General features: G+C 41.7%; 1 protein-coding gene across 1 annotated transcript in view; it reads right to left on the reverse strand.

Moving 5' to 3' along the window:
- cntnap3 (contactin associated protein family member 3) overlaps positions 1-23,054 on the reverse strand; it is a 189,142-nt gene that overhangs the window by 63,833 nt on the left and 102,255 nt on the right. The window contains exons 7-12 of the mRNA XM_071374431.1: positions 22,745-22,885; positions 20,795-21,095; positions 20,432-20,581; positions 16,527-16,698; positions 3,680-3,786; positions 427-546 (exon numbers count right to left, since the gene is read on the reverse strand). Of these exons, the coding sequence (XP_071230532.1) occupies positions 427-546; positions 3,680-3,786; positions 16,527-16,698; positions 20,432-20,581; positions 20,795-21,095; positions 22,745-22,885 (991 nt within the window). The remainder of the gene's footprint in view (positions 1-426; positions 547-3,679; positions 3,787-16,526; positions 16,699-20,431; positions 20,582-20,794; positions 21,096-22,744; positions 22,886-23,054) is intronic.

A 23,054-nucleotide genomic window follows, 5' to 3' on the forward strand; every position in this document is an offset into this window, starting at 1 on the left:
CCCTAAACGAGGTGTCTTTCTGTTTCCGTCAGTGAGAGAAATAACTAAACTGCCACTGGCGGGCAATAAGGAAGTACCATATGCCAGATTGTTGGTGGCACTTTAGCTGAACCCTACTTCTCTGTCATAACAGATTTGCATTAGGAAATAGTAAAAACTGAGTGGAGATTATTTGTCACACTGCCACCAGTGGTTATGTATGCAGGAAACCCTAACTATCCCTGCAGTGGTATAATGTAACAGGAAAACCATAGCTCGTCATCCAGTGGTTTAATTAGCTTGTGTGTGTGTGTGTGTGTGTGTGTGTGTGTGTGTGTGTGTGTGTGTGTGTGTGTGTGTGTGTGTGTGTGTGTGTGTGTGTGTGTGTGTGTGTGTGTGTGTGTGTGTGTGTGTGTGTGTGTGTGTGTGTGTGTGTGTGTGGTTTACCTGTCATGTTGCAGTAGATCAGCTGTGACTTGATCGGACCACTTCCGTCCACATCTATGTAATACAGGCCTGATGTGTTACCCTGGTGTTTATACGCTTCACATGACTTCTCATAGACAGCTGAGGAGGAGAAAATATACACAAACACTCAGGTTACCTACTGCCAGTGTGAAGTACTTATGTAAAAATACTTTAAAGTACACCTTAAGTAGTTTTGGGGGGAATCTGTACTTTACTTAACTATTGATATTTTTTACAACTTTTACTTTTATTTCACTACATTCCTAAAGAAAATATCAACTTTTTACTACATTTTCGCTCACAACCAAAAGTACTCGTTACATTATGAATAATAAGCAGGACAGGAAAATGATCTAATTCACATACTTATCAAGAGAACATCCCTAGTCATCCCTACTGCCTATGATCAGGCGGACTCACTAAACACAAATGTTTAATTTGTAAAGATGTCTGAGTGTTGGAGTGTGCCCCTGGCTAGCCTTAGAATAAAATAAAAAAATAACATGGTGCCGTGTAGTTTGCTTAATATAAAGAACTTGAAATGATTTATACATTTACTTTTGATACTTAAGTATATTTTAGCAATTACATTTACTTTTGCTACTTGTAAGTATATTTAAAACCAAATAGTTTTACTCAAGTACTATTTTACTGGGTGACTTTACTCTTACTCAGTGTATAACATTCACTGCTTTTTCCACCCCTGCTGAAATTAGTACTGACTGAAATAATTAACTGAAACAAATACAGCCACCAACAGACACATGCGCAAGAATTCCAATTAAATGTACATTACACAGGAACAACTTCTAGAGCAAACACTGCCATGTTTCCACTAGATGTGAAAGTAAGTATGATAAGTTAAGAACTTGAGACCTGGCATGTGGTCTATATGTAAATACCCAAATCAAGTCTTTAACACCACTTCCTGAAAGAAAACAATTGTTTATAATTTATGCTGTTTATGAAGATTTTGACATCTAGGATTGCTTTGGAGGAAAATATTTAAATGTTTCAGCTGAGGAGCATACTTAATGCCTTTGGGTGGCAAGGGCTGTCCAATGATACTTTATAATGTATTCACATTTCTAAATTAATAACTAACTCACAGAATATACGTATACCAAACACAAATGCATCTTTTGTAAATAATGTCTGAGTATTGGAGTGTGCCCCTGGCTATCAGCAAAATTTTAAAAACAAGACAATTGTGCCATCTGCTTTGCTAAATAATAGGAATTTTAAATGATTCAAACTTTTACTTTTGATACTTAAGTGTATTTAAAACCAAAAACTTTTTGACTTTACTCAAGTAGTAATTCACTGCCTGACTTTCACTTTTACTCGAGTAACTTTCTATTAAGGTATCTATACTTTTACTCAAGTGTGACAATTGGGTACTTCTTCTACCACTGGGTGTTCTTAATGTTTTGTATACTCAGTGTACATAACATATACATACAGTACTCAAAGCAAATAAAACTAATGTTCATATTCTAATCTATGACACCAAGGGACATTGGGTGTGCCTACAGAACACACACATACACAAAGCAAACAAAACAAACTTTTATATTCCAAGACACTAAGCCATGTTGGGGTGTGCCAGACAACAAGGCTCCACTGACGCAGAGCAACGAAGGCGTTCTTTGTCTTGGGCACTCAACTCTCTCCACTCTGATTTACAGTAGCTTTGTGTGCCAACAGTCTGTTCTGTTGCTATAATGTGTGTGTTTGAGCCAGCAGTCTGTTCTGTTGTTGCAGAGGTTGTTACATTATTGATGTGCTAACCATAATTATTTGAAAGGAGACGCACAGAAAACTATTGCATTCTAGATTAAAGGGCGCTAGCTGGTGCCCCTAAGGAAAGCAGGCCCCATCACTGCAGATGTTGCCGTTTCTTTGACTCTGTCCGTAATGGCTAACTATTCCCTGTATAGTGCACTACTTTTGACCAGAGCCTTTGGAGCCCTGGTCAAAAGAAGTGCACTTTATAGGGAATAGGATGCCATTTCAGATGCACACCATGTGTATACCAGTCTATGTTATTCTGAATAGCCATTGGTTAATGGCTAGTGGGCATGTCTGACTGATAAATAATTAATACAAGGCCACATCAATAACAACGTTAACAGGAGGTTGTATTCAGTATATTCCCTTTCACTGTTACCCTGAGCAGGGTTCCTCAGTTAATTCTTTGTTCCTGCCAAAAACAGACACACCTGCAGCTAATCAAGAGCTTGTTAATCGGGTGTATAAGTGCTGGGCAGGAACAAAAATGTGCACCTCTGTGGTTCCCCCTGAACATGACTATGAAACCCTGCTGTAACTAGAACACATTGACCTGGCATAATACAAACCCTCATGAAATAAATAATAGGTACACTGATGAATGCTCCTGTTGTTTTACTGTGCACCATTTTGACCCGAAAGTCATTGTCTGGCTATTTGTACCGAGCACCATGCAAGTCATTGTCTGGCTATTTGTACCGAGCACCATGCAAGTCATTGGATGTGCGTACACAACGTATGAAACAATACAAACCCTCCCCTCTTGTCAGAAAATAATAACTAACAACCTCTAACAGTTTAGTCACACAGGATATCTCCAATCTCGTAAATATCTTATTTCCTCCTCACCTGAAACACTTCCTGTGATGGATCTAAGTTTAATTCCAATTTAATTATAGAGACAAAGAAAATCACCAGTCCTTTTCCGGTCTCCACCAGCACTTCAATTTCAACGCAACTCAAGTGTGAATGTGTTAAATGGTGAGGCGATTATGTTTGACTGACAAGTCGCTTAATTTAACGTTCAAATCTTCCACACAATTTATGATGACACTGAGCGGACTTAGAGAGACAGAGCGAGAGAAGCTCTCACATCATTAAAGGCTTTGTCCTAATCCTTATCAATGGTGAGGCTTTGTCAAAAGGGTCTGGCACTGCAGCAGGCTATTGCGGCATCAGAGATAAGACGCTTGACCTTGAATTCAACTGGCTCTGTCTCTGTGCATGTTTAAGGAACAAACACAATATCCTCTCGACAGTATGTCTGTTTAGTCTGTTTAGTTCTGCGCTAGCTTTACAGTTTGGATATACGCCTTCTGCTTCGAGCACGTACTAATCGCAAGCAAGCAAGCACACACACACAGGTTTTGAAAGAATTCTTCAGTTATAAAAACAACACTGTGGTTTTAAGATTTTTAAGAAACACACAAGGTCTCCTTACAGCTGTGACATGTTGCTCCACTGTAGCCCGTGTTCGAACAGTTGCAATGGAAGGTACTCCAAGACTGGGTGCATCTGCCCCCGTGTTCACAATGGCTTGGAGAGCATCTGAAAAGAGAAGAGAGATTTATCCCCCATAGGTTTCTGAAGGTCAGAAATCTTTCTGTTCCTTTTTATACCTCGGAAATATACATTTAGCTCAATATTAAATTACTTCACCAATCAGTGAGGATAGAGTGAATTCTCTATCTGAACTCCCGAGTGGCGCAGCGGTCTAAGGCACTGCATCTCAGTGCAAGAGGTGGTTCAAATCCAGGCTGCATCACATCTGGCCTTGAATGGGAGTCCCATAGGGCGGTGCACAATTGGCCCAGCATCATCCAGGGTAGGCAGTCATTGTAAATAAGAATTTGTTATTTAACTGACTTGCCTAGTTAAATAAAGGTTAAATTAAAATAGAGCAGCTTGCTGTGGAGCGGGTAAGCGATTTAATCTGTACAGGAAAGTCATTAAGAGCAACTTGCATTTTGCCGTAATAGCATGGTTTAATCATACTGAAAGACAAACACACACACACTGTGCTGCCAGTCACAGTGTAGGGCGTGAGATGCAACTGAAATTATGACGGTGAGGAGAGAGTGAAAGAGGATGGAGGAAGCTTGGGCATCTTGTTATAACATGCATTATCGGAATTCGGCCCAAAGAATTATACCTATGGAGGAGCGGCTTCTATGGAGGAACTCTGAATATCTTTGAACTTCAGAGTTGGTTTAACGTTGGACCAGCTCACAGGGTTGTGTGTGCAGAGCAGCACTAGAATTAAAAACACATCTTACCTTTTTGTAGTTAATAAATCCAATGGGAAATGTGATAACTAAAGTATCCTTAACTAGTATTGAAAAAGTATTCTGTAATTAAACCTCTCTCCCTAATTTCTTAATTACGTTTGTAATATCAGTAGGCTACAGTAGGCTAACCAATGCTTCAGAGGGGAGGGGAGGGGCAGGTAGCCTAAGATTTCCAGCTGGTAGGCAGACGCTGGAATACGTTTCTGAGTGACAGAGTGAGTGCTTTGCATAGGCTGTTGTGATTTTTGTGGGACTGGAAAAAAATGCCCAGAATGTAAAATAACGTTAATAACTGGTTCCCACACTTTTAAAATAACGGTTTTGTTCCGGGAACAGTATAGATCACTTTAGTTTTCCGTTCTGTTCCTCAAATAATTTCGTTATTTTCCATTTTTTGGTTCTGTTCCCTGAATTGGTTACAACCCCTGGCGCATAGTCAAACTATTTTCTCAGAGAGACGTATCTGACTAAAAACAAAAAAAATTGGGCATCCACTGTGAATGCCAAAAATAAATACATCTATTTATGTTTTATAATACTGTCCTTAAGCTCAATTCATCTGCTTTTGGTTCAAGGCCCAGTATTCTTTTGATTTTCTACACCTTTCTCAAGTTTTTTCAAGACCTGTAAAGAAAAATTTTCTGAACTCCAGTTAGGCATTCTCAGAATGTCCTCTGAAATTGTCAGTTCTGAGAACTAATAATGGGCACCATTACAATTACACTACCGTTCAAAAGTTTGGGGTCACTTAGAAATGTTTCAAATGTTTTTGAAAGAAAAGCACATCTTTCATCCATTAAAATAACATCAAATTGATCAGAAATACAGCCTAGACATTGTTAATGTTGTAAATGACTATTGTAGCTGGAAACGGCTGATGTTTTATGGAATATCTACATAGTCCTACAGAGGCCCATTATCAGCAACCATCACTCCTGTGTTTCAATGTCAAATTGTGTTAGCTAATCCAAGTTTATCATTTTAAAAGGCTAATGGATCATTAGAAAGCCATTTTGCGATTATGTTAGCACAGCTGAAAACTGTTTTCCTGATCAAAGAAGCAATAAAACTGGCCTTCAACGTCAACAGTGAAGAGGCGACTCCGGGATGCTGGCCTTCTAGGCAGAGTTGCAAAGTAAAATCCATATCTCAGACTGGCAAATAAAAATACAAGATTAAGATGGTCAAAATAACACAGACACTGGACAGAGGAACTCTGCCTGGAAGGCCAGCATCCCGGAGTCACCTCTTCACTGTTGACGTTGAGACTGGTGTTTTGCGGGTACTATTCAAAAAAGCTGCCAGTTGAGGACTTAATTGAATTAAAACATAAGTTAGTTGAAATCAAATCAAATAATTTAAATACAGTAAGACATTGTTAGTTTGGCAAAAAAAAAACTAAACCAACATGTGGGTTAAATCTTTTGTCCAATGGAAAATAATTGAAAAAAAGGCAGATGACCTATGTAGCAAATTAGGCTAAAGTATCATTTGAGGGCTCACTAATGCAATAAAGTGAGCAGAAAGTACTCAAACTAGACACTCTAATGTACTTGTCCTCTTGCTCAGTTGTGCACCGGGGCCTCCCACTCCTCTTTCTATTCTGGTTAAAGCCAGTTTGTGCTGTTCTGTGAAGGGAGTAGTACACAGCGTTGTACGAGATCTTCAGTTTCTTGGCAATTTCTCGCATGGAATAGCCTTCGTTTCGCAGAACAAGAATAGACTGACGAGTTTCAGGAGAAAGTTCTTTGTTTCTGACCATTTTGAGCCTGTAATCAAACCCACAAATGCTGATGCTCCAGATACTCAACTATTCTAAAGAAGGCCAGTTGTATTGCTTATTTAAATCAGCACAACCATTTTCAGCTGTGCTAACATAATTGCAAAAGGGCTTTCTAATGATCAATTAGCCTTTTAAAATTATAAACTTGGATTAGCTAACACAACGATCAATTAGAACACAGGAGTGATGGTTGCTGATAATAGGCTTCTATACTCCTATGTAGATATTCCATAAGAAATCAGCCGTTTCCAGCTACAATAGTCATTTACAACATTAACAATGTCTACACTATATTTCTGATCAATTTGATGATGTTTTCATGGACAAAGAATTTGCTTTTCTTTCAAAAACAAGAACATTTCTAAGTGACCCCAAACTTTTGAACGGTAGTGTATATTCTAATAATCTGTTAACAGTATCTTGTAACTAAAAGGCCACCCGTATATTCTGGACGTATACGTTTGTGTGTGGAGATGATGCATCCCTTTTTGCAGCCTATGTTACCATATCTGTGTGTGCATTTTGGAGCTATAGGCTCTAAACGCAGCATGGGTACAGATTGAGACCTTTCTGACATGAACGGAATGACATAATGTCAGACTGGAGAATCAACACTGTTCTCTACTCTCCGATAAATATTTTACATGGCATGTGAAGGAGGCAATCCTGCCTGCCATTCTCATCAGCATAATGATGTTTATTAACATAAGTTTTGTCCTGGTGGCAGAACTGAGCAATTTCCCCCTTTGATAGGCCAAATGCAAAGTCAAAATTGCCTATATTGTAAAAATTTCTGAAAACAAACATTTTTGCTTTTTAACCTTCATTTAAGGTTAGGGTTAGGCATTAGGGTTAGCAGTGTAGTTAAGGTTAGGATTAAGGTTAAACATCTGGTTTTATGACTTTGTGGCTGTGCCAGCTAGTGATCACTCTGCAGAGCTGCCTCCAGAACAAGATTCATTACGAAAAACACTAACCTGCTCCCCATCATCCCCAGCCCAACCTGAGACACATCCAGCCCAACCTGAGACACATCCAGCCCAACCTGAGACACATCCAGCCCAGCCTGAGACACATTCAGCCCAACCTGAGACACATCCAGCCCAGCCTGAGACACATCCAGCCCAACCTGAGACACATCCAGCCCAGCCTGAGACACATCCAGCCCAACCTGAGACACATCCAGCCCAACCTGAGACACATCCAGCCCAACCTGAGACACATCCAGCCCAACCTGAGACACATCCAGCCCAACCTGAGACACATCCAGCCCAACCTGAGACACATCCAGCCCAACCTGAGACACATCCAGCCCAACCTGAGACACATTCAGCCCAACCTGAGACACATCCATCCCAACCTGAGACACATCCAGCCCAACCTGAGACACATCCCGCCCAACCTGAGACACATTCAGCCCAACCTGAGACACATCCAGCCCAGCCTGAGACACATCCAGCCCAGCCTGAGACACATCCAGCCCAGCCTGAGACACATCCAGCCCAGCCTGAGACACATCCAGCCCAGCCTGAGACACATCCAGCCCAGCCTGAGACACATCCAGCCCAGCCTGAGACACATCCAGCCCAGCCTGAGACACATCCAGCCCAGCCTGAGACACATCCAGCCCAGCCTGAGACACATCCGTCTGCCTGACCTGCTGGCACTGATCCCAGAACAGCCACTGGGCTGAATCACAGGATTTCACAGGTAGCCTCACACACTCTCACTGCTGCCTCATACACAGAGAAAAACTCTCTTTCTCAATCTCTCTCAAACACTTTCTCTTTCACTGCAGCCTGCTGTTCACATGGGCAGCTTTCTTCTCATTCAATATCTCCCTCTAAGAGAGCAGAGGATGGAAAGCTAAGCCTGCCATGAGTCATGTAAAGATGGACCTGACAACTTCATACACCTGCTAACAGGTTCACATATAACAAACAGGATGCACTGAGCTAGATACTCTTATTACGTACCTAGATCCTGTTCAACACACACACACACACACACTAAAACACAGGTTCAGGTGCATGCATTTCAGGACATTCACACACACACACACAATATTCCTTTCTTTTCTCCACACTATTGTATCACATTCTATGGATCATAGAGATCATATTAGTATTCTAATTCCTAATTATGTTATGGATGCCCTTGGTCCCATAATCTTCCACACAGTGCAACTCCATTTTGTAAATACTGGAATGGGATCAATCCAGCGAGACACCACTGCTGTGTATCACCGCACTGTATATCACCACACTGTATATCACTGCACTCTATATCATCACACTGTATATCACCACACTGTATATCACCGCACTGTATATCACCGCACTGTATATCACCACACTGTATATCACCGCACTGTATATCACCACACTGTATATCACCGCACTGTATATCACCGCACTGTATATCACCGCACTGTATATCACCAGACTGTATATCACCACACTGTATATCACCACACTGTATATCACCACACTGTATATCACCACACTGTATATCACCGCACTGTATATCATCACACTGTATATCACCACACTGTATATCATCACACTGTATATCACCACACTGTATATCATCACACTGTGTATCACCACACTGTATATCACCGCACTGTATATCACCGAACTGTATATCACCACACTGTATATCACCACACTGTATATCACCGCACTGTATATCACCGCACTGTATATCACCACACTGTATATCACCACACTGTATATCACCACACTGTATATCACCACACTGTATATCACCGCACTGTATATCATCACACTGTATATCACCACACTGTATATCATCACACTGTATATCACCACACTGTATATCATCACACTGTGTATCACCACACTGTATATCACCGCACTGTATATCACCGAACTGTATATCACCACACTGTATATCACCACACTGTATATCACCACACTGTATATCACCTCACTGTGTATCGCCACACTGTATATCACCACACTGTATATCACCGCACTGTGTATCACCACACTGTATATCACCGCACTGTATATCACCACACTGTATATCACCGAACTGTGTATCACCGCACTGTATATCACCACACTGTATATCACCGCACTGTATATCACCGCACTGTATATCACCACACTGTATATCATCGCACTGTATATCACCGAACTGTGTATCACCGCACTGTATATCATCACACTGTATATCACCACACTGTATATCACCACACTGTATATCACCGAACTGTATATCACCACACTGTATATCACCACACTGTATATCACCGCACTGTATATCATCACACTGTGTATCACCGAACTGTATATCACCACACTGTATATCACCACACTGTATATCACCACACTGTATATCACCACACTGTATATCACCGAACTGTATATCACCAAACTGTATATCACCACACTGTATATCACCGAACTGTATATCGCCACACTGTATATCATCACAGTGTTTCCGTCCAATTCTACTCAACATGACTCCAAGTCATTACAGTTCACAGCCAAGTCACTGAACCCCCCGGTAAAGACTATTACCGAGAAAAGCTAGCTAGAATGTCCTAAAAAGGGCATCAAAGAGCTACAAAGTAAATAACCTCATTCCCCTGAACAGCATGATGGGACAGAGAGTCAACTTTTTTTTCTTCTCGGTACTGTCTGAAGTGTGTGTGTGTGTGTGTGTGTGTGTGTGTGTGTGTGTGTGTGTGTGTGTGTGTGAGTGAGTGAGTGAGTGAGTGAGTGAGTGAGTGAGTGAGTGAGTGAGTGAGTGAGTGAGTGAGTGAGTGAGTGAGTGAGTGAGTGAGTGAGTGTGAGAGTGAGAGTGAGAGTGAGAGAGAGAGAGAGAGAGAGAGAGAGAGAGAGAGAGACGCAAAAACTTCTGACCCACTGGGAATGTGATGAAAGAAATAAAAGCTGAAATAAATCATTCTCTACTATTATTCTGACATTTCATATTTTTAAAATAAAGTGGTGATCCTAACTGACCTAAAACAGGGAATTTTTACGAGGATTAAATGTCAGGAATTGTGAAAAACTAAGTTTAAATGTATTTGACTAAGGTGTATGTAAACTTCCGACTTCAACTGTATTATTTTGAACATAATGTTTACCGTTAATTTCTGAATGTTCATTTAATTTTTTCATACACCTTTTTTGGCCAATAAAGCCCCTTTTAAATTGAGATTGAGAGAGCACCTGCTTGAGAGCACCTGCTCCACGGCTGTATGCCACAGCTCACAGATAGGGTGACAGGAGGCTGGGGCAGCTAGGTACCCTCAGCTACCCATAACCCCCCTCTCTCTCTGGGCCCTGATGCCGCCTCCCACCCAACCCTCGGCAGGCTAAGCCACGTGCATCGTGATCCCAATTACAGAGGGGTGATAAATATAGCCGTGTCACAACGCGGGAAAGTCACCGGCTGAGAGACAGGCAAAGCAGGCCCGGAGAAACAATGGTGAAGGTTACAGTGTTGTTTTCTTAGTTGCCATTCGCTGGTGTTGTCTGAACTGTAGTGTTTTCAAGGGTTGGCTGAGCCTGACAGGGGCCCTGCAGGAGACAGGTGAGACAGGTCTTCAGGTCCTCTCCCCTAAGCCTGGAGACCAAAGGTGGCCCAACGTCACATTATGAGAGACGGACCCCATGTCATCAACACAACCTCAGGAAGAGATACTGGTGCATCCTGGTGGTGGGGGGTGTGTGTATGTGGGGGGGATCACTGCTGGCTGACAGAGTCTAAACTCACTGGTCCAACACTACTCACTGCAGCAAAATACAGCCAGATCTGGGTTCAAATCCTATTCGCTAACTTTCAAATACTATAGCTGCCCTTTATGAAGCGTGCCAGGTGAAAGAAAATAACAAAACTATTTAAACCCAGGTTTGGATAGGATACAGCAAATGTCTTACAAAACTCACTGCTGCAGCCATAGATAGCCTGGATATACAATGCCGTAGCCTACAGTACATGTCTATGGGTCTGCTGCAGAGCCAAGGGGAAAACAAAGTATTGTTGCAGCACAGCACAGCCAGGAGCTTAAATGCAGGAGATGAATTGCTGGACATGAATGGCAGTAAGAGCGAATGCTATGGTGGATTATACGTAATTAGCTAGACATCAGTAAGAGTGATAAAACTACACATTAGAATGGAAGTCGTTGTCACTACATTGTAAATATAGTTAAGTGTGACAATTATGGGGTGGAATTCTTAAATGATTCAAATGGAGCAGAATGGTAATCCTAATGTTGATTACGATCTAAAGATAATCATTCTGTTTGCATTGTATAAGAGCGGCATAATCATATCTCTGTTTCTTATTGTCTAAGGTGAGGTGGCTATGCACCTGATCGACCTGGTTATTTTCTCTGTTCCTGAGCTACTTGGCCTCTCGATAAATTCCGGTAGCTAGCTAACAGAGAGAGAGAGAGTGGACTAAAATCACTGCATTATAAATGATTCAATTCCCCACTCCACTCATAGGGCTAAGCTACCAGCTTTGTGCTACTGCCTTACTCCCTTTGTCGTGCACACACACACACAAACAACACAAACACGTGTTTTGAGGTAATGGAGTGTGCAGGTAGCCTGCCTGATGTGCACTGGCATTGTCATTTCATTTATACAAAATGCACTGTTTATGACCCGTTTATTTATCACAGGATCACTTTCAACACCCCTCCTGCCTGATGCTGAGGTTCCACACAGAGCATAGGGCCATTGAGGGAGCTAAAAGCAGTGCTTTCCCTCCAGCTTCCACGAACGCACAAAGGCAGGCGCGAGCAGGCAGACACACACACACAAGCCTCACAAATTAACTCTCTCTCTCACCCTGTCCCTAGCTCACACACACACACCTCGCCAAGGGAGAGAGTTTTTACTTTTCACTTTCTTCATCCCCTGATAGCAGCAGAGCAACAGCACCACACACACAGGTATTCATATACGCAGAGTGTGGAAGAAGTAACGTAACAGTGCGGGGGGGGGGGGGGGGGGGGGGGGGTTGAATAGAACCCCAAGATGTGGTTGATTAGAATATTACCTAGTCAACAGGCTTGTCAAACACCATTTTCCTCTGTATTCGGTCAACCACATCTTGGGGCCAGGTTTCTGGACCGAGATGAAGCTTTCCCCTGGACTGATAAACACGCTGAAAATGTCCATTAAAAACCCATAGAGTTGACTGACACACTGGAAATCCCTATCAAAATCAGTCATTTTATACTAGAGGTATGTGACAGAGCTACAGTCCAGCGGTGTTTGTCAGACCGTGAGACTTCCTGAAAATCGGTCTTCGCATGAAAACGTCTGTAACTTCCTAACGGTTTCACCTATAAACTACCATTCAATAAAAAGGGGAGACTCACGAACACGACGATGTTCTCCTTTTTTCTCCGTTTTGCTCACGGGACTTGTCTGAAGGTAACAAGTACTGGTTTATTTAACTCCCAAAACGCGGGTTAAATATGTCAAACACTTCAAAACTGAATTTATTTTTATTACATTTTTTTTGACTGAGACGAGGCGTAATCTGTGTCTAGGAAACTAGGCCACGGTGTTTGATTCTAACAACTTGACTCATGTTTATTATACAGTATTAAAATGGTGTGGGAGTCACTAGATATATCTGTACATAATGTTTATGATATTATGTACAATACATGCAACTGCTGAAACAATTACTCACTAGAGTGCCTTCAATGTACAGAATGTAAACTGAAAAACATCACATAAAGTTGATTAAAAATGTGTTTGCCATAATGTATATTTAATCGATCAGGTTTCTACCTATGCCAAGCTGACATTTTTGAAAGGTCTGTGACAGCTAGTTTGATTTATATCATCTTAAGCATGTAGGGTACAGTATTTTCACACAACAATATTGACCGTGGCAGTAAAGATGGTGTCTGTCTCTGTCTCTTTCTCTGTTCCCCTCTGTCAGTCTGTCTATCTTTTTCTACCTGTCTCCCATTGCGCACAGACAGACGTCAGTTCAACATATAATTTCGATTTATATTTGGTTGAGTTGTCAACTAACGTGAATACAAGTTGGGTGAAAAAAAAGACGAAATGCCCTTACTTTGATGACTTCTTGCAAATCCATCACATTGATTTTTTGGGGTTGAAATTGACTCAACCATTTTTTGGGGGTTGGTTGACTCAACCATTTTATCCCCAATGGGCTGTCAATCAGTCTGTCTGTTGTTTCGCTACCTCTCTGTCTGTCTGTCTCTGTCCATCTGTCTGTCTCTCTCTCTCTCCCCCTGTCTGTCTCTCAGTCTTTCTCTACTTGCCTTTTTGTATCTCTTTCCTTTTTTCTTCCTGTCTGTTAGCCTCTGTCTGTCTGTCTGTTTCTCTACAACTGACACACATGCACACTCGCACGCACACACACGCGCCCACACATACGAGCGTGCACACACACACGAGCGCGCGCACGCACACGCACACACACGCCTGCAGATGTAATAAGTTCCACTGAAATGAGAAGAAAGCTGGACACACACACCCCCTATCTTTAGACCACAATAACGTCTGAAATGGAGTCACAATATCAAAACTTTATTTCCGCTGGCTGTGAATGTTTTAGCTATGCGATTCTGTCCAGTTAAAAACTGAAAATGAATAACCCCAAATCCTCTTCTTTTTACCTTTAACTAACTAAGAACAAATTCTTATTTACAATGACGGCCTAGGAACAGTGGGTTAACGGCCTTGTTCAGGGGCAGAACGACAGATTTTTGGATTTGATCAAGCAACCTTTCGGTTACTGGCCCAACACTCTAACCACCAGGCTACCTGCTGCCCCTCTATGGCTACCTGTGGCATGTAACTAAGCCAATAAGGAATCCTGTAGCACTCACACCACTATTTCAGGTTTTCACTTGGAGTGGTACATGAAAATACACAGTGTATTGTCCTCTTTGCATTGTATTTTGGCCCCATTCTGGTCTCATGTGGATGAGTTGGTAGAGCATGGATTCGATTGCCATGGAGGACCAGTACGAATGAAAATGTATGCACTCACTACTGTAAATCTCTCTGGATAAGAACGTCTGCTAAATGACTCAAATGTAGATGTATAATGAATTTTTGCATCACCACCAAGGGTTGGTGGCTAGCGGAACAGTGATATGGCTTGTTTGCAGTGCAGGCAGCGCATTCCTTCCAATACAACACAATCTGAATACGCCAATCAACTATACAGCTAAATCTCAAAGTTCAAAGCATCTGCTTCAAGTGAGCCATAAAGTCTCCAGACCATCAGAGACAGAGGCAGATCCAAATTAAATAATAGGATCAGGTCCAGATATTCAATTAAAACCAGTGAAGCAGGAGAAATGTGTCTCTCCGACAACGAGCTACAACCAGTACAGACAAACTGTTTGCTGAGACTGCGTGAATTTGTATGTGCGTGTGCGCGTGCGCGTGTGGCCACAAGGAGAGTTGATAATTGTCACAATAATCGTGTTCCTATTTGAGCGTGGAGAAAGCCGACAGTAAAACATTAGTTCCGCTCCTCATGAGTGGCTTTGACTCGCTGTCTCTCACATATATCAGATACAATCTGAAAAAGATGGCCGGCAAGAACTATGGCGAAGATGAAGATTACAATGTCTCCATCCCAAATGGCACCACATTCCCTATATAGTGCCCGGGCCAGGGCCCGTGGTCAAAAGTAGTTTACTACAGAATATAGGGAAAAGGGTGCCATTTGGGATGCACCCAATAACAATACTGATAGATGGTGATGACAGTGGTGATGATAAGAATGAAAATGGAGGATGAAAGTGATGATGACTTTGATGATAATGGCCGTAACAAAGATGACAATATAAGAGGAAGGCGATGGGAGACCAAACAGTGAGCCATTTAAAATCAAGGAGAAACGAGAGAAGAGAGCGGCATTAGAAAAACAAACCATGCCCTCTAAACTAAAAACTACAGCATAGAGTTGACAGGGCAGCAGCAGCAATGCAGCAGCAATAATAGAATTGTAACAAATCAGACTCTGCAGGGAACATCATATTGGTTATTTCCAAACCACGGCCTCCACTGAACAATACTTCTACATTTCATATAGGACCAATCTTTCTGCTGCTGATTCCTCATCTCTGGGACTCCACAGGGTGGTGTAATCTCCCCCTTTCACTTCGCACTGTTGTATTGTCAAAATAGCACATCTTACCTCAGAAAAGTTTTCACTTCATATAAAAGGTAGATGTGAAAACAATCAAGAAAAGTGTCGGGGAAGATCTAAAGAGATTTCAGAGATAAGCGTTCGAGTGACAAGCAAACAATGCACATAGACTTCTCTGTGTAGCAAAACCAAACCTATCGGGTAATCAGTTTATTTAAGAACAAAGTCCTCACATAAGGCTCAGTGAAACAGATGACAAAGTCAGCCTCAACACAGAACTAGATCTTGCAAATATAGTATCTACCAGGTAACCCAGTGGATAAGAGCATTCGGCCAGTAACTGAAAGGTTGCTGGTTCATATGCCTGAGCAGCATAGGTGAAACAAATCTGCTGATGTGGCCTTGAGCAAGACACGTAACCCAAATTACTCCTGCTCTGTATGTTGCTCTGGTTAAGAAAGTCTGCTAAAGGACTTCAATGTAAAATGTACCAAACTCAACACTGCATTACATGAAGTTACAGCAGGTAGCCTAGCGATCAAGAGGTAGGTCCAGTCACCGAAAAGTTGCTGGTTCGAATCTCTGAGCAAGGCACTTAACCCTAATTCCTCCTGTAAGTCGCTCTGGATAAGAGCGTCTCCTAAAAATGACTCAAAATTAAGTTAAATCGGGAGCTTTCATAATACCATTAGTTCATCCAATAGTCCACACACCCAGGTTGCCATTGTACCAGTTATATCTGGATAGGTTTGTGTGTGAACTGAGGAAGATATAGCATTAGCAACATTTTGACACTGACACTCGGTTATCCAGAAATTCCTGTTACAAGATTCCTGGAATCAGGAGGAATAAACAGGAAATCAGAGAATCCTTCAACCAGGATTTCTGGAAAACATGGGAATTCTGGGAATGTTGTGCAACCCTAGTAACAATCCTATCAGGGAATGGTGTGCAACCCTAGTAACAATCCTATCAGGGAATGTTGTGCAACCCTAGTAACAATCCTATCAGGGAATGGTGTGCAACCCTAGTAACAATCCTATCAGGGAATGGTGTTTTGTACTGACCTGTCGATGATTCCACACATGTCGATTTGGAGATCGCTGTAGTTTCCTATCAGCATCTGTTGTACCTTGATCAGATCCACAGCATTGTTATCCACATGGATGTGTCTCATACAGCCTTGGAACACGTTGAAGGGGTTTCTGCACTCCTGGTTATTCTCACTGTCCGGGCAACCTGTATTAGACCAAACGACAGCCATAAATCAACGGCCATTTACAAGTAGGCCTTACAAAAGACAGGTGGTCAATAAAAACAGGCCAAAGCCATTGCCCCATGATAAAGGATTACAAAGATATGTTGTATCTCATACAGTAGCGAAGAAGAGTACAGCTTGTATATTCAGAGGACAGCTTGTATATTCAGAGGACAGCTTGTATATTCAGAGGACAGCTTGTATATTCAGAGGACAGCTTGTATATTCAGAGGACAGCTTGTATATTCAGAGGACAGCTTGTATATTCAGAGTACAGCTTGTATATTCAGAGGACAGCTTGTATATTCAGAGGACAGCTTGTATATTCAGAGGACAGCTTGTATATTCAGAGTATACAATATAAGAGGAATATTCAGAGTACAGCTTGTATATTCAGAGGACAGCTTGTATATTCAGAGTATACAATATAAGAGGAATATTCAGAGTACAGCTTGTATATTCAGAGGACAGCTTGTATATTCAGAGTATACAATATAAGAGGAATATTCAGAGTACAGCTTGTATATTCAGAGGACAGCTTGTATATTCAGAGTATACAATATAAGAGGAATATTCAGAGCACAGCTTGTATATTCAGAGGACAGCTTGTATATTCAGAGTATACAATATAAGAGGAATATTCAGAGTACAGCTTGTATATTCAGAGGACAGCTTGTATATTCAGAGTATACAATATAAGAGGAATATTCAGAGTACAGCTTGTATATTCAGAGGACAGCTTGTATATTCAGAGTATACAATATAAGAGGAATATTCAGAGTACAGCTTGTATATTCAGAGGACAGCTTGTATATTCAGAGTATACAATATAAGAGGAATATTCAGAGCACAGCTTGTATATTCAGAGGACAGCTTGTATATTCAGAGTATACAATATAAGAGGAATATTCAGAGTACAGCTTGTATATTCAGAGGACAGCTTGTATATTCAGAGGACAGCTTGTATATTCAGAGGACAGCTTGTATATTCAGAGGACAGCTTGTATATTCAGAGTATACAATATAAGAGGAATATTCAGAGTACAGCTTGTATATTCAGAGGACAGCTTGTATATTCAGAGTATACAATATAAGAGGAATATTCAGAGCACAGCTTGTATATTCAGAGGACAGCTTGTATATTCAGAGGACAGTTTTTATACTCAAAGGACAGCTTGTATATTCAGAGTATAGCTTGTATATTCTGAGTATAGCTTGTATATTCAGAGTATAGCTTGTATATTCAGAGTATAGCTTGTACAGTATATACACTGAGTATACAAAATATCAAACATTAGGAACACCTTCCTAATATTGAGTTGTACCTCTCCCCCTTTTCCCCTCAGAACAGCCTCAATTCGTCAGGGCATGGACTCTACAAGGTGTCGAAAGCGTTCCACAGGGATGCTTCCCCATGTTGACTCCAATGCTTCCCACAGTTGTGTCAAGTTGGCTGGATGTCCTTTTTTGGTGGACCATTCTTTATCCACACGGGAAACTGTTGAGTGTGAAAAACCCAGCAGCGTTGCAGTTCTTGACAGAAACCGGTGCGCCTGACACCTACTACCGTTCAAAGGCATTTAAATCTTTTGTCTTGCCCATTCACCCTCTGCATGTACAAGTATATGCTCCCAAGTGGCGCAGTGGTCTAAGGCACTGCACCTCAGTGCTAGAGGTGTCACTGCAGACCCTGGTTCGATCCCAGGTTGTATCAGAACTGGTAGTGATCGGGGGTCCCATAGGGTGGTGCACAATTGGCCCGGGTTAGGGGAGGGGTAGGCTGACATTGTAAAATAAGAATTTCTTCTTAACTGACTTGCCTAGTTAAATAGAAATATAATTAATTCTCAATTGTCTCAAAGCTTACAAATACTTCTTTAACCTCTCTCCTCCCTTTCATCTACAGGTGAGATCAATAAGGGATCATAGTTTTCACCTGGATTCACCTATGTCATGGAAAGTGTTAAAAATGTGGAAAAAGTCAATGGGTCTTGAGCAAGACACGTAACCCTAATTGCTCCTGCTCTGTATGTTGCTCTGGTTAAGAAAGTCTGCTAAAGGACTTCAATGTAAAATGTACCAAACTCAACACTGAAGTTACACAGGCAGCAGGTAGCCTAGCGATCAAGAGGTAGGTCCAGTAACCGAAAAGTTGCTGGTTCGAATCTCCGAGCAAGGCACTTAACCCTAATTCCTCCTGTAAGTCGCTCTGGATAAGAGCATCTCCTAAAAATGACTCAAAATTAAGTTAAATCAGGAGCTTTCATAATACCATTAGTTCATCCAATAGTCCACACACCCAGGTTGCCCTTGTACCAGTTATATCTGGATAGGTTTGTGTGTGAACTGAGGAAGATATAGCATTAGCAACATTTTGACACTGACACTCGGTTATCCAGGAATTCCTGTTACAAGATTCCTGGAATCAGGAGGAATAAACAGGAAATCAGAGAATCCTTCAACCAGGATTTCTGGAAAACATGGGAATTCTGGGAATGTTGTGCAACCCTAGTAACAATCCTATCAGGGAATGGTGTTTTGTACTGACCTGTCGATGATTCCACACATGTCGATTTGGAGATCGCTGGAGATCGCTGTAGTATCGATCTCCAAATCAATATACAGTCCCGAGTGCATTGTATATTCAGAGTATAGCTTGTATATTCCAGAGTGAAGGCCAAGTGTTGAACACAGGAGATGTTCTAAGCGTAACTGTTATTCTGCTTGATTTCCAGTGTGTGTGGGCTGTGGACACAGAGATGCTGCTGCCTGGCTCTCTGCTAAAGGTAATTAAATGACATGACAAGCCTTCCAAAAAGATTTTGCTGAGGGGAAGAGGGGAGAGGGGGACAGAGAGACAAACACAGAATCCAAACAGAGAAACAATGCTCTGAGGGAAGCTAAAGTGGAGGAGGAGGAGAGTTCCTGCAGTCTGGTTAAGAAGCTCTATGCTTCTCTGCACTAAGCCCTGAGATCAAACACTACTGGTCCAATACAAATCTTGATACACATATGCACCAACAGTTACCCTTGCCTATCTAACTGCAATTAGGATTAGTCTCTGGAAAGCCAAGTAGTATTTATGATTAGGGCGAAGAGTTTTTCCTGGTCATGTGACACAGTCAGAAAAAAAACCTGGGGTCCAATGTACACTAAGTGCACAAAACATTAGGAACACCTGCTCTTTCCATGACATAGACTGACCAGGTGAATCCAGGTGAAAGATATGATCACTTATTGATGTCACCTGTTAAATCCACTTCAATCAGTGTAGATGAAGGGGAGGAGACAGGTTAAAGAAGGATTGTAAGCCTTGAGACAGACAATTGAGACATGGATTGTGTATGTGTGCCGTTCACAGAGTGAATGGGCAAGATAAAATATTTAAGTGCCTTTGAACGGGGTATGGTAGTAGGTGCCAGGCACACCGGTTTGAGTGCGTCAAGAACTGCATCGCTGCTGGGTTTTTCACACTCAACAGTTTCCTTTGTGCATCAAGAATGGTCCACCACTCAAAAGATAACTTGACACAACTGTGGGAGGCATTGGAGTCAACATGGGCCAGCATCCCTGTGGAACGCTTTCGACACCTTGTAGTCCATGGCCAGACAAATTGAGGCTGTTCTGAGGGCAAAAGAGGGTGCAACTCAATATTAGGAAGGTGTTCCTAATGTTTTGTACACTCAGTGTATGATGCATGTTGCTTTCTCTCACCTCCAAAGAAGAGGTTGTTTCCTGATACCACGGGGAAAGATGGGCTGGCATGAGCCGCAGAGTCTTCCTCTTTATCCACAGTGATGGTCAGATGACCTCTCCTTGCAGTTAGGTCTACTGAATGCCACTGGCCATCGTTCAGACCAAATCCTATGGACAGAAAGGAAACAAGAGTTTATTAGCTACCTATAATATAGGACATTATCCTGCTCAACTCAACTCAATATTTTGCGTAACAGTCTTAGGGTGCAATAAGGATGTTTTTGTTTTTCCAGTGATTAGCTATTTAGGGTAATGAGATTGTGTTATTCTCAGAGATCAAAACTTCACAAAACAACAACCGTATGTTACTGTTGATCTGACCTGCAGTGACGTCCACTAGGATTGTGTATCTTCCAGCCTTGTGTATCTGCAGCCTGACTCTGGCCTCACTCAGGTAGAGCCACAGGCTCCCCGCCTGCTGCTGGAGGTCAAAGGTTAACAGAAGGCCCGCTCTGTTCCAGGTCCGGAACTGCAGGCTGATCGCCACGCCAACCGCCGCCACGGCAACCCTGCCGCCATCTCTCTGCTGCTGCGCTGCCCCTGGCAACTGGAGGAAACTCTGCGCGCCGGCGAACGTCACGGGGACAGAGACTGGTTCAGCACATGTAAAGGTCACATTGCCCTAAGAAAAAAGGGTGTGTATGTATATATATATATAATGGAATGGAAAACAACTAAATATTAATTAGTCCTCAGCAAGAAGGTGAAATCAAGCTAAGGGACATCTTACCTGAGTCTATTGCGAATGGCATTAGAAGAGATCCATCTAATCAGCAAAATGTCCAGCAGGAGGACATTCATAATACATATCATAATGAGAGTCCTCAACCTTATAGGGATCTGAGGTATATGATCTCAGGGCATTAGCAAAGCAAACAAAGACGATTGCTGTCATGCTAGCCGGGTTAAACCAGACTGAATTCAGCACTCAACCATTGTTTTGCTTCAGTGAAACAATGGTGAGCCCAGCATTCAGTCTGGTTTAAGCTAGTAATAACATGGACCATCTTAATCAGGCTAGTCAAATGCAACTTTCTGAAGTTATGACTGAAATCATACTGTGTGTCTGTCTGGGAGTAGGGTCTAGCCATCTAATGTGTTGACCATTGTTGTTGGATGGTGGTTGTACAGTAATGATGGTTTCATGGTCTGCTGCTGAGCGAAAATGGTGTATTACAGTACTGTCTAGCTCAAAGTGATATCAGAGCAGTATCTTTATAATAGTATGACATTGTTGTACAGTAACTACAACAGGGAAACAGTAGATCATGTCTCCAAGCTGTTTGCAGCAGCAGTGAAAGTGATATACTGCAACAGAGTGTTTTCAGTATGCTACGGTAGTGAGCAGAAACTTTAACCACTGAAACATAAGAAAGAAATATGTCCTCAAAAGTATACTCCAGAGACTGACTTCACTTTCATTTCCCTAGCATATTTATTACATTTAAACAAGTGGTCATATCTCATCTCTGGCTACTGGTATTCTCTGTGTTAGATGTGTGGGTGTTTATTCATTTCAGTTTTCCCGCATGAATTATTTCTGCTTATTCCTCCATTCGCTACTTCATTTTGGAGCAGTTAAGGTATTAATTTACAAGACGGTAAAATGTGTTTAGGAGAGAGCTAAACACCATCTAGAGGGATTCAGACTCTCTGTTCAATGTACTCCCCTCATTAATGGACCAATCAACATGAAAATAACCCATTTGTATTGAGGGGATTCTGTTATATAGAGGAGCAGCTAGATGCAGGGAGGTCTGATTTTCCAGCAGTTCACACAGACACACACACACACAAGGTGCGCTATGGGATTTGTAATATCTCTGTTTCCTTTTAAATACTTTTGCGACTATTCCACCTGTTCAATTTTGCTCAATCAAGCTCAGCTAATGTATTTGAAAGAAAACAAATACTATTTGAATCCAGGTCAGCAGATAAATCCCAGATAATTCCAGGTCAGCAGAAAAATCCCAGATAATTCCAGGTCAGCAGATAAATCCCAGATAATTCCAGGTCAGCCTAGTTAAATAAAGGTTAAATAAATAAAACATAGAAATAATAAACCCATCACCAACCACCTACAGTTCAACAGGCTGAGGTAGCAAACCCGGAGGATGGCTAAGGGCCGAAACAAGTTGGTTTTATAATTTTTTTTAATCAACCTCCAAGAGTTGTTCAATTTTCTTTCAAATTCAGTTTGCTACTTAATTCATGCACCTTGGTTGGAGAGTGATGTAGAGGTGATGTGTTCCCTCCCCTTTGCAAACGTACCGTGATGGAGACCTGCTGTTGCTGTTTGGCCAGATCTATCACGTTCACATCGTTCCAGAGCAGGTTCTCAAGGCACCCATGGAAGTTCCTCCTGGACATAACCCTCTGACTTCCATGGCACTGGACGCCACCATAGCTAATCTTGTGAAAGAACATCAAGCCAAAGTTAATATTCCAACATGTTCTTACCTACAGTATATTAGCATGATATGGGAATTTGATATAGTAACACCTTCAACAAGTGGTGATAGACCAAATGAGATTGGAAATCGTTCATTGATGGCATATGTTTTGGAAGGAATAAAAAGGT

This window comes from Salvelinus alpinus, chromosome 1, assembly GCF_045679555.1.
Source record: "Salvelinus alpinus chromosome 1, SLU_Salpinus.1, whole genome shotgun sequence".
Classification (NCBI taxonomy): Eukaryota; Metazoa; Chordata; class Actinopteri; order Salmoniformes; family Salmonidae; genus Salvelinus; species Salvelinus alpinus.